The sequence below is a fragment of the Lissotriton vulgaris genome, chromosome 9 (assembly GCF_964263255.1).
Source record: "Lissotriton vulgaris chromosome 9, aLisVul1.2, whole genome shotgun sequence".
Taxonomy (NCBI): domain Eukaryota; kingdom Metazoa; phylum Chordata; class Amphibia; order Caudata; family Salamandridae; genus Lissotriton; species Lissotriton vulgaris.
Window position 1 is genome coordinate 1,217,533,105 of NC_141697.1, and position 14,367 is coordinate 1,217,547,471.

At 44.9% G+C, this 14,367-nt stretch overlaps 1 protein-coding gene across 1 annotated transcript in view; it reads right to left on the bottom strand.

The window, feature by feature from the left end:
• SLC25A20 (solute carrier family 25 member 20) overlaps nt 1-14,367 on the bottom strand; it is a 91,109-nt gene that overhangs the window by 42,021 nt on the left and 34,721 nt on the right. Inside the window, exons 4-6 of the mRNA XM_086939315.1 lie at nt 12,945-13,035; nt 7,774-7,891; nt 624-696 (exon numbers count right to left, since the gene is read on the bottom strand). Coding sequence (XP_086795441.1) covers nt 624-696; nt 7,774-7,891; nt 12,945-13,035 — 282 coding nt within the window. The remainder of the gene's footprint in view (nt 1-623; nt 697-7,773; nt 7,892-12,944; nt 13,036-14,367) is intronic.

Consider the following 14,367-nt stretch of genomic DNA (forward strand, 5'->3'; position numbering starts at 1 on the left):
TTATTTGCCATCACAAGGTCCCCATTCTCAGCATCTGTTTGTGAATATAAACGTGTCTTGCACACATGTTCCTCAAAGTGTCCAGAGCCGCAAGAAATTTCTGCTTGAAACAACTCTTGTGGAAGGGAAAGCTGTGCAGTTGTTGTAAGAGTATGGAAAAGAGATCAAATGCCAAAAATGAAGGATACATGCACGATTAAGACAATGTGATAGAAAATGACTAACGGGCCTAATTTTTAATCTGTAGTTTAATAAACCACTGGAAATTATCAAGGAAAAAAGTGATGCAGCACCATCAAAAGGATTACAATGCCAGTCTCATCTACAATTTATAAAGTTTGCGTACAATGGCTTGAGTAATGCACAGGTCAGAAAACATTTAGCACGAAACTGCAAATCCTGCTGTTGAACTAATGGATAAATATACAGCTCAACCAGCATTAGACCCACTAATAAAATACAATTAGTTTAACATGAGGCTACATTCTAGTGAATGGTGATCACGTGGTAAAAGGACTAATGAGGATTACTAAAGGCCAAATATTCCTGTTCTCCTGTGAGTGAGTGTAACAGAAATACACCCAGGTTTTTGGCTACTCAGAACTTATTTCCATTCTACTCACCTTTTCCCCTCAGGGGTCAGAACATTTTTCAGCCATTCATAAGTCATGAAGTACATTCCACTAGCCGGAACATCTAGTTTCAAAGCAAAGACAAAATAATTAGTGAGGAAAAAATACAAATTCTAACCATATACTAATAACTCCAGAGGTGCTAATCCTGGCCTTCTTGAAATAAGGGAAACATCTGCACTAAAGAATATATATTGTAAAGAAGTGCTCTTGGATCCATGCATGCGGAACTATTCGAAGTTTAGGATTCTAGATGGAGATCCACTGAGAGAGAGAACTTAACTCTATGAGCCAAAAACGAACTTTTCTACGATTCTAGAATGACAACACTGAGTGGAAAAGGCAGTCTGACTGGGACAAAATAAGGCAAAGCATAGCTCAGTAACAACCTGCACTGCTTACAGAACTAGCATTCAGTGAAAGATGCAAGCAGGATGTGTGTGCAAAACAGCACACACAGTTATCATAAAAAACTATTTAAAGGGAAAGTCTTTGAAGAGCAACAGGAGTTAAAATAACAAACAATAAAAGTCCTTGGACAATGCCTACTTCAAGCAACAAGAATCTACTGTGACGGACGGATTCTGTCACGGTCAGATAAGCTGAGAAGGGTTAAGGTAGCACGGTCAGTGATGGACACCAGATGCCCACACGAATGTATGACGTTACAACGAATTCCGTTGCAACGCATGCCTTTACCACGCATGCGTTACAACGGAATTCGTTTTCCACGCTTAACCTTTACCTCGAATATTCCTTTACCACGCATACATTTACACTGTTTTTTGTTGTAAATGTATGCATGGTGAGGTCATACTCTTGATAAAGGTTAAAACTCTCCACTTACATTCCCCCAGCCTCACTCCTTATATTTACCCTTAACCCTTAATATACATATATATGTATTTTTCTAAAATACCCCTTACCTTTTAACTCGCCTTCCCTCCATCTTCTCTGGTTACGTCGGTCGTACGTCGTTAAGAGGATGCGGAAGTTACTTTCCGTTTCCTCCCTAACGACGTTGATTGCTTCAGCTTCGGTTTCGGCTTTTTCTTCGGCTCCTCAGGTTAGTTTTGTTTTTTTTGGGGGGGGGGGGGGAAGACCCCCCCAGCCCCCCTTTTTATCTCAGACCTTTATCTTTTTTTTAACGGGGGAGACCCCCCAAACCCCCCTTCGTTTTTCTTTTCATTTACCACACATGCCTTTACAACGTATTTCGTAGTAAAGGTATGCGTGGTAAACCCTTCCGTTGTAACCACGCATGCGTTGTAGTGCATGCGTGGTAAATGATTTTGTGGTAACGGCTTCGTTGTAGAGGCTGTTTCCCGCCCACACAGCATCAGGTAGCAGAAAAAGTGAAGCTCCTCACTGGATATCAAGGGTGATGCTAGGCATAGGGCACTTTGGTTCTGGGGCCAGTCAGCCCACTTATAGATGATTGGTTTTACATACTGAATATGGATTCATGTTACCCTCCTACTGAATATGAATGCAGTCTTATGAACCTGACTTCCTGAAGGCTGATATCTCTTGATTTCAGTGCGAGGCAGGCTCCACCACCATCTGCCTAGGGAAAGAGGCCCCAAACTTCATGGGCATACGGGGGTTCAAATTAAATCGCCAATTGCCTTTTTTGTAAAATATCTAGGGGTTAGGCACAACCATGCAAGTGTGTTAAATAATTCGGGTAATAAATATTCATGGTAAATTCGACATCGTATTATCTTGCAGGTAATAAAATCATCAATACAACTTTTGAGACATGACATTTCACTGAAGTACTTCGTTGTGAAAAAAACCTCTGTATTATTTATGTAATCTCCAAAGGTCCGAAGATATTGTTCACACAAGTCAAACTGCACACCAGAACTAGCTGATGAATGTACAGGATCACTCACTGTTGGTAGGGCGTGCCACCCTGCCAGTGAGATCTTTCTGCTAACATATTAAGAAAGAAGAGGACAGAGCACTCCAAACTCTCTTCCTGGGGGTTTTAAGTACAGTGCATCTTCAGCAAGGTATAATGTACTTGGAAAGGTGAGATGGGTCAGTTAATTATAGTCTGTCCGAGAAGGATGCTGTGTTGATGGAATTCGCGGAATTGTAATAAAACCTTTAGTTATCTTCACTATCACAAAACCGTCACTTTGAGGTCCTTATCGAATGAGGCAACTTAACTGCAGGCCCTCTTCCTTCCCTTACAATTCCATTGGGGAAGAAAAATTGATTTGTTTAAATATTTCTCAAGAGTCGTCCATTTTAACCTACTCAATCCTGTTTGAGAATTCAAGCACAGCTAGCAAATCCATGTGGAGTATACATTGTTGAGCTACTTAAATTTTCAGAAAAATGCAATTAAAGATTAACTTTTTCTTACCTTCACATTCTATAGTGACTCAGGTCGAGCGTAGGAGCCACTTCTAGTTGGTCAACTCTAACGCACAAAAATAGCACACACGTCACCCACAAATATCTAGCCATCCCATATTCAGTTAGTGAAATCGCCATACATTGTCTGGAATGGGGAGCTGAAGAGCTAACTGAGGGAATACATCCATCACTAAGCACGGAGTATAACCTGAAGGTCAAAGGTTTAAATCAAACAGTGGCCAATCTGCAAATGGTTGTTCTGGTATCAATAAAAGGACCACTACCGAGTTTGTGGCATCGAGTGTACAACACCAAATATGGTTCAATTTATAAAGTGGCCTATATCATCGTGAATTATGTAATGTATATTAAAATGTAGAACTGCTAGTTTTATAAAACAGGCTACGCATATACATTACGAATACCACACTGAAACAGGATTAACAAACTGACGGGCGGGAGGAGGAGCCTAGCCTGCAGCCGAGATGGCCGCCTAGCTCCTCGGCTCCGTCGGCCCTGGCGCCCTTCACTGAGATCCTGCTCGAAATCCTGTGCCTCCTGGCAACACGTTTCCCGGCGCTGCTCTCCTGACCACGTTGCAGTGTCCCCGGTCCGAAACGGAGCTACCAGGGCGGAGTTCCACCCCGGTCACCACTCCGGCCTTCAGCAGAGGGAGCGGCCGGGCCATTGTTAGTGGGGACGGCCGGAGGCAATTGCGACAGCGGCGGCCACTGCGGAGAGGGAGGAGCGGGGGCACCGGCCTCGGAGCTCGGCGCTGGTGTAACTTTCGTAGCAGCCTTCTCCTTGCCAGCAGCCCATCGCGATTCGATCGCAACATTGTTGCCGGCTCCTGCTTCATGTATCCCGGCCCGGCTGCGAGGGTCCGGGATTGTTTCTTTGTTGCAGCTTGTAGCAGCAGACGCCATCTTCTGCAACAGGCGCCCTGCTCCTGCCGGTGGATCTCCCAGCGCTACAGTTGCTCCTAGTATTCCTGCCTTTTCATATTTGGCTGCCTTCACGTTTTCTGCACCACCGGGGCCTCACAGAGGTTCCATGGTTTGCCTGATGTCGATGGCTGATGCCGGGGGCTTGATCCCGAGGGCGCTCCATGGCAGATTACCCAAGATGGCGGACACAGCAGCACCCTCCGTTCTCTATCCACCGCTGAGGCTCTGTGACATCCTGGCGGCACTGGAGGACCTGAGATTGGACTTTCGTGCTCTTGCTACCGATTTGGGGGCCCAGCTCGATGGGGCCCTGTTGGATGGCCAAGATGACTCTCCAGAGCGGTGCGTTAAGCCATACCCCGAGCCGACTGTCGGTGGATTGCCCGAATTGGGGTGCGGATCGGTGGCGGAGGGACGTGTCCCGAGACCCGCTGAGGTACTCCTCGGTCCTTTTCTGGAGGAGTCTGACGATGTTGTCTCTCTTGTGCTGCCGGGGCTCGGGTCCCCGTCGCCGCCTCGCCCATTTCCTTTGTTCACGGGTGCCATGTTGCCGAGCGCCCTCCTGGACTTGCTCTCTGTGCACCGGCCGGCTGCTATCTTGGAACCTATACACCGTTTTGCCCCCTGGGGCTTTAGCCGTGGATTAGCGATGGTACGTCCTCTGGTTCCTTACAGTCAAGCAACGATCCAGTTTGCCTTGTCTCCTACACCCCAACTTTCCCGATGGTCTCCATGGTGGTCCATTTCGTCCATACTGGCTGCGCTGCGACTAGTTTCGATTGGACTACGGATTCGAAGGGGACAAGGCTGAGGATGGGGACTTTCTTGCTGCACACCGGGACATATAAGACTGAGACTGGGACTTGTGATTGCTGGAGGTACAAGTTGTATGGGTGTTAGGTTGGGGCCGGGGGTTGGGTGGCCGCAGGTATCGATTATGTTTTGCTTACATTAATCCTTGGCCCTCCTCCGATCAACCGTGACATTTTATTCTTTTCCTTAGTTTTCTCTTTATCTTCATCTATATTTCGGGTACTCTTTTGGGGCGACAGACACTCTGCTAGGGGGGGGTAGGCCGTAGCCTCTGCATGTGTGTAGGGTGGGGGGTATATCTTCTTGTTGGTTTTTTCTTTCTATGGGCCTCATTTTCCTTTCCTTCTTCTTCCTTTCTCTCTTTTTTCTTCCTGCACTTATTCTTCTGGCTAGCTCTTTCATCACTTCTTTCTTGGGTCTGTGGGGGGAGTGGGTGCTTTTGGGTAGCGTTTTGGGATCGCCATTTGCTATGTTTTTAACTATCCTGGTTCCATTGAGTGCGATCGCTTGCCTTTTGGATATTGTTTGCTAGTCCTCCTTGAGATTGCTGCCCTATATAAGTCCTAACTGCATTGCCCTGATTCATCTCCTTCCGGACCTGTTGCTATGGACTCATTTTGTTCTAGCTGCCTCCTTCCTTTCTTCTTTCTTGGGTCTGTGGGGGGAGTGGGTGCTTCTGGGTAGCGTTTGGAGATCGCCATTTGATATGCTTCTTTACTATCCTGATTCTACTCAGCGCGATCTCTTGCCTTATGGATCATGCTTGCTGACCCTTCTTGTGATTGCTGCCCAGTATAAGTCCTAACTGCATTGCTCTGATTCAGATCCTTCCAGACCCGTTGCCACGGACTCATTTCAGGACTTTAATTTAAAATTAAACCTCATCATCCTGACGCTTAGCGGCACGATTGTGTATAATGTAACCTGAACTATTCGTTGATTTATTGCTTTGTCGCTGAGAAGTGTAATTACTTGCTGACGTGCTCTTTATTGTCGAGGCCGGCCTGAGGGTTGTAGGCCCGTATTTGTCTGCACATACTGTTCAATAAAGGTTTTCCAAAAAAAAAAAAAAAAAAAAAAAAACAAACTGACGGGCAGCACAAATGATGGGAATTCTGTTCATCCACTTAGAATGGCGTCAAATACAAGTCTCTAGGTGTGAACAAGTAGAGCATTACTTTCTTCAAAGAAGTAGAAGAAGAGGAGGAAGAGGTGTGGCGCAGCGGCCAGGGCGACTGACGCCGGATGCTGGGGATCACGGTTCGATCCCTGGCACCGGCAGCAGGGGTCTGCCCAGCACCATGTGACTCTGGGCAATAACTTGCTTAATCTTCCCGATGGCCCCCAGTGCCGGGAAACCTACGGGTAGCTGCGCGCTTTACAAATACAGGATTATTATTATTATTAATAATAATATTATTCCAAGTGAATTGAGTACCCTCTCTAGAAAAAGAGGCGTTTTTAATGAACTCAGGAACCTTCCACTCTGGTGGTACATCGGGATAATCCATGGTCACTGATGCTCTAGTGTGGCCCATCCCCTGCACACTACCCAATCAGCTGCTCCGCCTCTAGTCAGCTGATAAAGGGTTTTAAAAATACTGAAGAGTAAACATTTTACATGCTTTGGTTCCTGGTTCGTTGTGTGGCTCTCACAATTTTAAGTATTTTCATTATGGGTGTCGAGGAGCTGCACAGTTGTTTCTCTCGCGACAGCTATACGATTTCCATGTGCTACGCAAGAAGGACAATCCATAGACGCAATTTGGACCATGCAATACTTTATCACAAGGTCCCCATTTTCAACATCCATTTGTGGATATAAATGTGTCTTGCACACATGTCCCTCATGAGTCTCGAGAGTCGCAAGAAATTTCTGACCCTAACAACTTTTGCAGAATGGTAAACTGTGCAGTTTGAAGAGATCAAATGCCGAAAATTCAGGATATATGCAGGATTACGCTTATGTAATAAAAAAATTACTAACAGCCCTAACTTATTTGCAACTAAACCAGAAATTCTAAATGAAAAAGTTGATGTAGCAGCAACCTAAGGATTACAGAGCCAGTCTCATCTACAATTTATATACTTTGCATATTATAAATAAGTAACATCGTCATATTACTGCTATGAGGCCACTGCAAATTGCAAGTACGGAGAATAAAGAGGAGTAGGCTACAGTCCAAGAGGGCTTTAGAACCTTTCGGACATCTGAGATGAAGCACAAAAAGTTCCCAACTATAAATGGGGGACAGTCTCAGTCCACCACACAAAAAGTATTGGATGGAACCATTTGATTTTCAGAACTTCAATGAAGAACCCGTTTTATTGAGCTGCTCTCCCCACGAGATGTGTTGCTTGAAGCTTGTCATTAATGAGCTAGGAAGTAATTTTCTGCATTATGATAGTAGACGGAAAAAAAAAAACTGAGTGCAAGGCCCTGATTTTGATCTTGGCAGACTGGTTACTCCATCACAAAGGCAACGGATATTCAGTCTGCCAAAATATAAATCCAATTATATCCTATGGGCTTTATATTTCGACAGATGGGATACCCGTCACCGCTGTAACAGAGTAACCTGTAAACCGAGATCTACATCAGGCCCTAAGTTGTAGGTGACAGGAAGTTAGTCTCCACCCAGCTGACAATGATGCATACTCTATTTAGGATCCCCCTGAAGAACATTTCTTTTTGCTGGGCTTTCTCCAGTTCTGTTCCAAGATGCAAGCACCAGACCAGTTGAAATAGACGATAGTAGCGATTATAGTTGTTTAATCTGCTTTAGCGAGGGCTTACGCACCATTTGAGACAGCGGCATGTCTTTTTTTTGTTTAAACAGATACCTTATCTGTTCTTTACCTTCTAGAAAGACTTTTGATCAGCTTGGTTCGTTAAGTGATAACAGACAGTTTAGCACTGGGCACATCATACGACTAACAATAAAAACAATTTTCAGTTTTTGCAGAGGGAGAGACGTTCAAAGTTTTGAAAGTTTTTCAGCACGTTATACCTCTCATAAGGGTGAGCACTGTTCCTTTATACACTCCTCGGATTCCAGCTTCTCTGTAAATCTGTTTTGCACAGTCCATGGGACCAGCATATTTAATTTCACCTGAGGCAGCTTGAATCTGTTAAACATAATGTGCATCTTATTGTCAACATAATTTATACAAGACTATAGTGTACTTATTTCTATTTGTCAAGTTGGCTAAATGGAACATTGCCTCCTGAAACTACACAATAACAAAAGTTCACTTAAGCTGCATATGAAATCTACCACTGTGCTGTTAAACCCCACTCTTACAAATACTTGATAACAAGAAGCCAAGGAGACCTTTGGATAATGGCACCTATTTTATCTTTAATAGCGTTCAGTTTGTTTTCTTCAACAAAATGTCATACATGCCTATCCTACAAACTGACCGTTCTAGTAACATAAAACATTTGCTACCAAAACTGCCCCTGCTATTGATGCCTTAAATAAACTCATGCGTTCTAGTAAAATTTTACATTTAGTAACTCAAGTAAACAAACCAAACTGTCATATTTAGCGATTCAAACATTGCAGTTATGTTAGCTTATCCGTTAAAAAGATGCAATTGAATACGCGAGAGTCAACATAGACCCACCTCCCTTCACTTCAACACCTACTTCCAAACAGGATGCGAGTGAAAAATAAAAGACATTACTGATGGCCAATTAGACTGGCAGAGCGTTAAGCAGGATGTTAGTCTGTGTTCCCAGTGATAGAATACATGCTCCTATCTGCCACTGCCTGGCACCCCATCAGCCCCACGGTGATCGATTCAGGCCCCTGCAGATAAGCCCACCCTCCTATTTGAAGACCTCTGGTGCAGAGGGATGTGCCTCACAGCAGGGTAGTCCAGCCTGGACCAAATACAACAAGGGCACATAGATGTGTGAGTAATTTGTACCTATTGTCATCAGCCATACCGGACCTCCTCTCAGCAAAAGGCCCAAGCAAATTACTAAAGGAGTCTTGTCTCCCTCTTTTTCCACTTCAACTACTGCCCTCCAGCTTCAGGGATAGAAGCAAAACACTTCTATTGTCTGGAGAAAAACTCAACTCCATCTTGTAGAGCATGCCAGACTGAAGGTATCAAAATTGGATCCCACGGGCCAACATTAGTCTAGTTCACTAGTACACACCTTGCATGTACCACACAGTGTATATATACACAAACAACATGTCCTTGGCATGTTGGGCTTAAGATATAGGTCAGTGAATAGGAGCTGGAGTTAACCAACGTCAGAACCCAGGACACCAGATATATGTATTCTAAAAGAGGAACATGTGTCCATCATGCAGCAGACGTTCCCATCCCAACAGCTCCCCTGGCATCATATTTTACCAGTATTTATAAGGACAGAGACTCTGGGCTCTTCCTCTTGTCGATAGCTGCAGTTTCAACTATGGATTGTGTAGAAAGGTTACTTTGCACCATCAAGAGTTCATCCTACAAGTTTTACATTTGGTGTCACAGAGGAAAACTCTGAAAAAACCCTTTCTTCGGAGTGTTAGAATGTGGGGAAACAGAAGATTTCATAATCGATAAGGGAATAGATAAATCCTATGTAGGGTAAAACAAGAAGTGTTGGTAAGAGACGTCACTGATTTTGCTATGACCAGCTCGCACTAGATCTCCTCCATAAGTGGAAACCTCATCTAGAGATTCTTTAACAAAGCTCACCTTTCTGAGTCACCGAGGCGCTAGAGGTCCCTCATCAGTCAAGGGTCTTGCCACTTCTGTGGTACAAAACAATGGAGCTGAACACTAGGGAGCAGAGGGTAGACTTTAGGGACAAAGAGAAGATTGCTACTTTAACTTTTACATCTGCAGTATTCAACACTAAAGACTATGATATTCTTAATCAAATGAAATTGATTGCGGAAATTCAGGCCTTTCTTTGAAGTGATCTACTCCTTTCTCACAGCCAAGAATTTCTTTGCACTTTCTTTTTACCATCCAGCCTTCTGACCTGCTTGTACATCAAGGGTCTCAACTTTCCCCTTTGTCATTAAGTCTCCACGCTTCCCATTGAGGGTCATGGCGTCGTGCTGAAGATACCTGGATTCTGCTAGTTACCCCTGGAGGATCTTAAGGTGCCATAACATTAATGCAGCGTTTGGAACTATGCAGTACAGATGCAGCACAGATGCAGGATAACTGCCCTAGGCTGGACAGTGGGTTGGCTCATTGAAGAGCCAATACGGATTTCAATGCAGCAGCTCTTTGAATCCGAAGAGACTGCAGACTAATTTTCTCACAGTGAAAGATAGACAACTGACCCGAGTCCAATAGAAGAGGAGCTGAGCAGACAGTGGTGAAACAAAAGAAAGCTAGAATGCGTTTCTGCCACAGAATGCTTCCGTCAGGGTGCCACGGATCCTGCCAGATGCCACAGCTGCCTGCTCAACTGCAAGACCTTTCTGGACAAATATAGACACCCTGCTACCGGGTCCTTCCTGCGACAGTGGGCTAAGATGTGCTTCTGAGCTGATCCCAGTGGTGGGTCTGGCGCCAACTAGTCTATGAGGTTGTCCTAGCCATGTCCTCGAGGGGCATGAGCTTAGATTGGGCAGCCTTGGATAGTGCCTTACTGGCTGCTAGTATTAGAGGATGGCAAATGGTTCTACCTTAGCCTGGAAGTGAGGAGGCACAGCATTATCGAATTAAGGATTACTTAGGGGATCTTTTCAGACCCTTTACACCTCTTTAATTCCTTTGAATTTAAATCATCACAGCGTCCAACCTGTCATTCCGTTTTGTGGTTTCCCAATTCAAGGAAGCTGAACTTTGCTTCCTGATCTCATTCAATCCTTGATGATCTAGTTTCTCCACTATGTAAAGGAGTGGAGCTTGTTTCGTTACTATATCTGGATGTTTTTCACACACTTGCTATCCAGATTAGTCCCTTTGATTTCGACTCCTTTTCCTTTTGTAGCAATCTTTCTACCAATGGCTCCTGCTTGGTGTATGACAGACTCCTTTTGTGCACCTAATGTGTTCTTAGTTCTACATGTGTTCTGCCGGCATTCCTACAAGAGTTTACCTCTGTCATACATTCGGAATATTTTGCTTATCTTTGACCTCTTGCTGTTGTATTGAACTTCCGTCTCAGAAACTTCTCTGGCTCTTAGACTTCGGTAAAGTTGGGCGGCTCATCTGCTTCAGGGAGCAGTGGCCCTTCTTTTGGATCAAAGAAGAGCACTGAAGCAGGTCTATCAACAGTTGGCATGGACAGTTTAGTTTCAAGTAAGATGTATGGATCCACTGAACAGGTTCATGTGTGAGTGACAAGATTACATCAAGTCACGGCCTGTCAAAGGCTGAACTTGTGTAACTGAAGTCTGGATTGTTGGACCTACCCGAACCATGTTGCATAATACTTTAGGCAATTACCACTTCAGCAGAAATGACCAGTCCTACGAATCAAAAAAAGGCTTGTGATACACATATAAGGGACCAGGACTACTTGTAACTCTTTCCTTCCTGCATCTGAAGTAATCTGGCCACAAATGTTTCCCGTTTGAAGGTTTGACAGCAATATCCAGATACTGGAGAAAAGTATCTAAAGATCAGCATCATACTGGCGACTGAATTCATAACTGTTTAAGCTTGCAGGCAATCAGTTTCCAATAATGAACAGAGTTGAGAAAGCTGTAGTATTTTGGTGAAAGACCACGTATCTACATGAAACTGTTGTATGAAAGCTGCACACATTTTCAATCAAGCCTGTTCTAAAACGACTGCCTGATTTATTTGTAAGGTCCATTTCAAATATCACATGGTTATCTTTGACTTCAAGTGTCGCATCCAGCCTTGAAAAAAGAAGGCAACAAGAAATTAAATTGGTTTGATTGTCTGCCTTGCACTTTGAAACATGTGTGTTTTCTGGTTCTAGAAGACGGAAGGAGTGTGGCCGCTGTAATAGATCCAGTGCCAGAAGAACTAGAATCTTGCTCTTTTACAAGAGAATGCTTTTGAGAGACTTGTGGGCTAACCAGAAGGTCCAGGGCCTTAGAGGCACCAGAACATAGACCCAGGAAGCAGGGTGCAGGCTCAACTACCAAGATAAATGAACATAAAGCATACTGTTAGGGCTGAGTCAGTGCCAACTGCAAAGACTCCAGAACTCACTAGAACGTTGGTAGATGGTACCTTTTTCCATGTACAGTCTAAACCGCACCAGAACAACATTAATAGACAAATTGAAAAGGGTCTTGGTTAAAGACTACACTGCATCTGACCTCTGTCCCACCATCAATATCTGTGATTCCAGAAGCAAAGAAGAAGAACTTCCTCATGAATGGGCGGCTTACCACACAGAAAGATTGGCGAAGTGGGCAAACACACATGTACTGCTAAGCAATGGATCACCAACCAACTGTCCCAAAACCCTGGTACAAAGACCCTTCTGCAAATCTACACCTTCATCCTGTCAGTATTTGGTAGAGCAGAATGTAGCAAAAACCAAAAAGAATTCCTGAGCCAGCAGGACGGCAAATTAAAGAAGGTAGCTTTCAAAGTCAGTAAATAAATACACTAGTGCATTTCAGTTACACAAAATAATTATTCCCATTTGATGGAGGACTGGAAACCTGATGAATGAGCTTCCATGAGAGGGGACTTTAGAACTAAAGACAAAAAGAAAAGACTATTTATGGGAATCAAGATTCTGAAAGTGAAAGTTCCTCATGTGTTGCCACAATAGTTCCAGACCTGGATCTTAGGGAACAAAATAGGACCAGAAGTTGTGGCTGAAGGAGAAAAGGGCTGGGGCGTTTAATACACAGGCATCAGAGATCGCAGAAGAGGTAGAGCATCTTTTTGAGGCGGCAGCCTGTGAAAGCCTGGTTCCCAACAAATGAGGAAGAGACCGAAACAAATTCAGTTGGAGGTCTGACTTCTATGAGCAGAAATGAGAAGTAGAATCAATGTCCAATGAGTGAATGTCTGGGGCAGACGGAGAACGGGTGTAACATCTGGCATCAACATCAAGGAGACGGTAAAAGAAACAAGTGACTAATAAGCAGTCTGTGTAAATCATTGATGGCCAAGCACTGTCTAAATAGTACGCAGGAGCTCTGCTTTGGGTAATTTTAAAGACAAACACACACCATGGAAACCATGTGTTACTTTCCAATGAATGGCTCACCTGTAAAAGGCACTTGATCCGTTCCCCGGGAGCCATGATCGCAGTTGTGAAAACACCGGACAACATGCCAGCAGCAAACAGCTGGGGATATCTACAGGCAGAAACAAAATAGGAAGAATCCTCCTTTATTAACAGTAAACAACTGGGTCTGAGAAAATGTAAAGGACATGTTTTTCATTAACTTGCATTTTGTTCTATACCCTTTGTCTGAAAACGGTTTGAGTCACTTGACAAAGATGAATTAAAATTGGAAAGTATCATACGTGAAGAAAATAATTCAAACCACCACTGGAAAACGCCATGATTTGGTCAAATATTCGCCCAAAAAATTAAAAACATGGAAAAAACTCGAGGCTGGCAATTAAACAAACCAGCAAATGTATCAAATGCAAACCGGTCTTATATTTCATAAGCACCTGGTTAATTTTAGAAACAAACAATGCTCAGGATCGGGTCTTGACGTGGCTATCTCATGCCGCTTGACCAGACCGAACCTTTACTCTCAGGCTGCAGAATGTAGCAGAAAAAGAAGAATAAGTGTTCCAGAGCCTAAGGGTGGGCGGCAGGGGAAAAGCATAAAGGAGAACAACAATACCAATAGTCAATCCAATTAAATACACAGAGGTAAACAACTGCCTGAAACCAGAACATAACCCTTCTGGTAGAAACACCTGTCCACATCCAAAAGGGCCAGGTTCCTATTCTCTGCAATATTCAAAAAGCAAAATTACGGGGGCCTGGCCGGCAGCAGAGTGGAATGGTCACTAGCTAGAGCGACTCCCCGGCCTTTGCCACATAAATCCGCCTTTTACATCCGTCCCGACTCCCTGAGATCCCCCAAAGAGATGTGGGATCTCTAGTCTCCAGTCCGGGTGCTCTCTCCCTGTCTCCGGATTGCCCCAGCGGAGTGTACGGCTGCAGATCACCCGAAACATCGGCGGCCTTCCCAATATAAAGATGGCAACTAGCGCCGAAGACAGCTCCTGAGCTCAGACGTGCCGACCTGCCGAGGAGCGTTGGAGAGGTGCTGCGGAGGCTCCGGTTGCGTAAGCAGGGATCGGCCGATCGCCCGTGGGGAGGGCTTTACCTGTTCTGCTTACTTGGACGGCGGCGAAAGAATACAGGTGAGGGTCTCCTGGCCGGGGTAGCAGTTACGCAAGCCCCCCGGCTCCGGGGCCTACCTGACAGCCTCCCTGCATCGGGGCGCCGACTCGCAGGATTGTGCCCTTCCCGGATGGCCGCACCCCCCACCCCCCTGACTTAGCCAGCTCTGCCCTTACATGTAGGGGTCGGGGGGCACGCACGGTGCCCCGGGCGATTGGCGGAGCGGCCCGCTCCCGCCTGTGAAGATTTTGGGCCCTGGACTCTAGTGGCGCACACGTTACCTGCCCCACCACGTGGCTGCCTACCCCGGAGTTTGCGC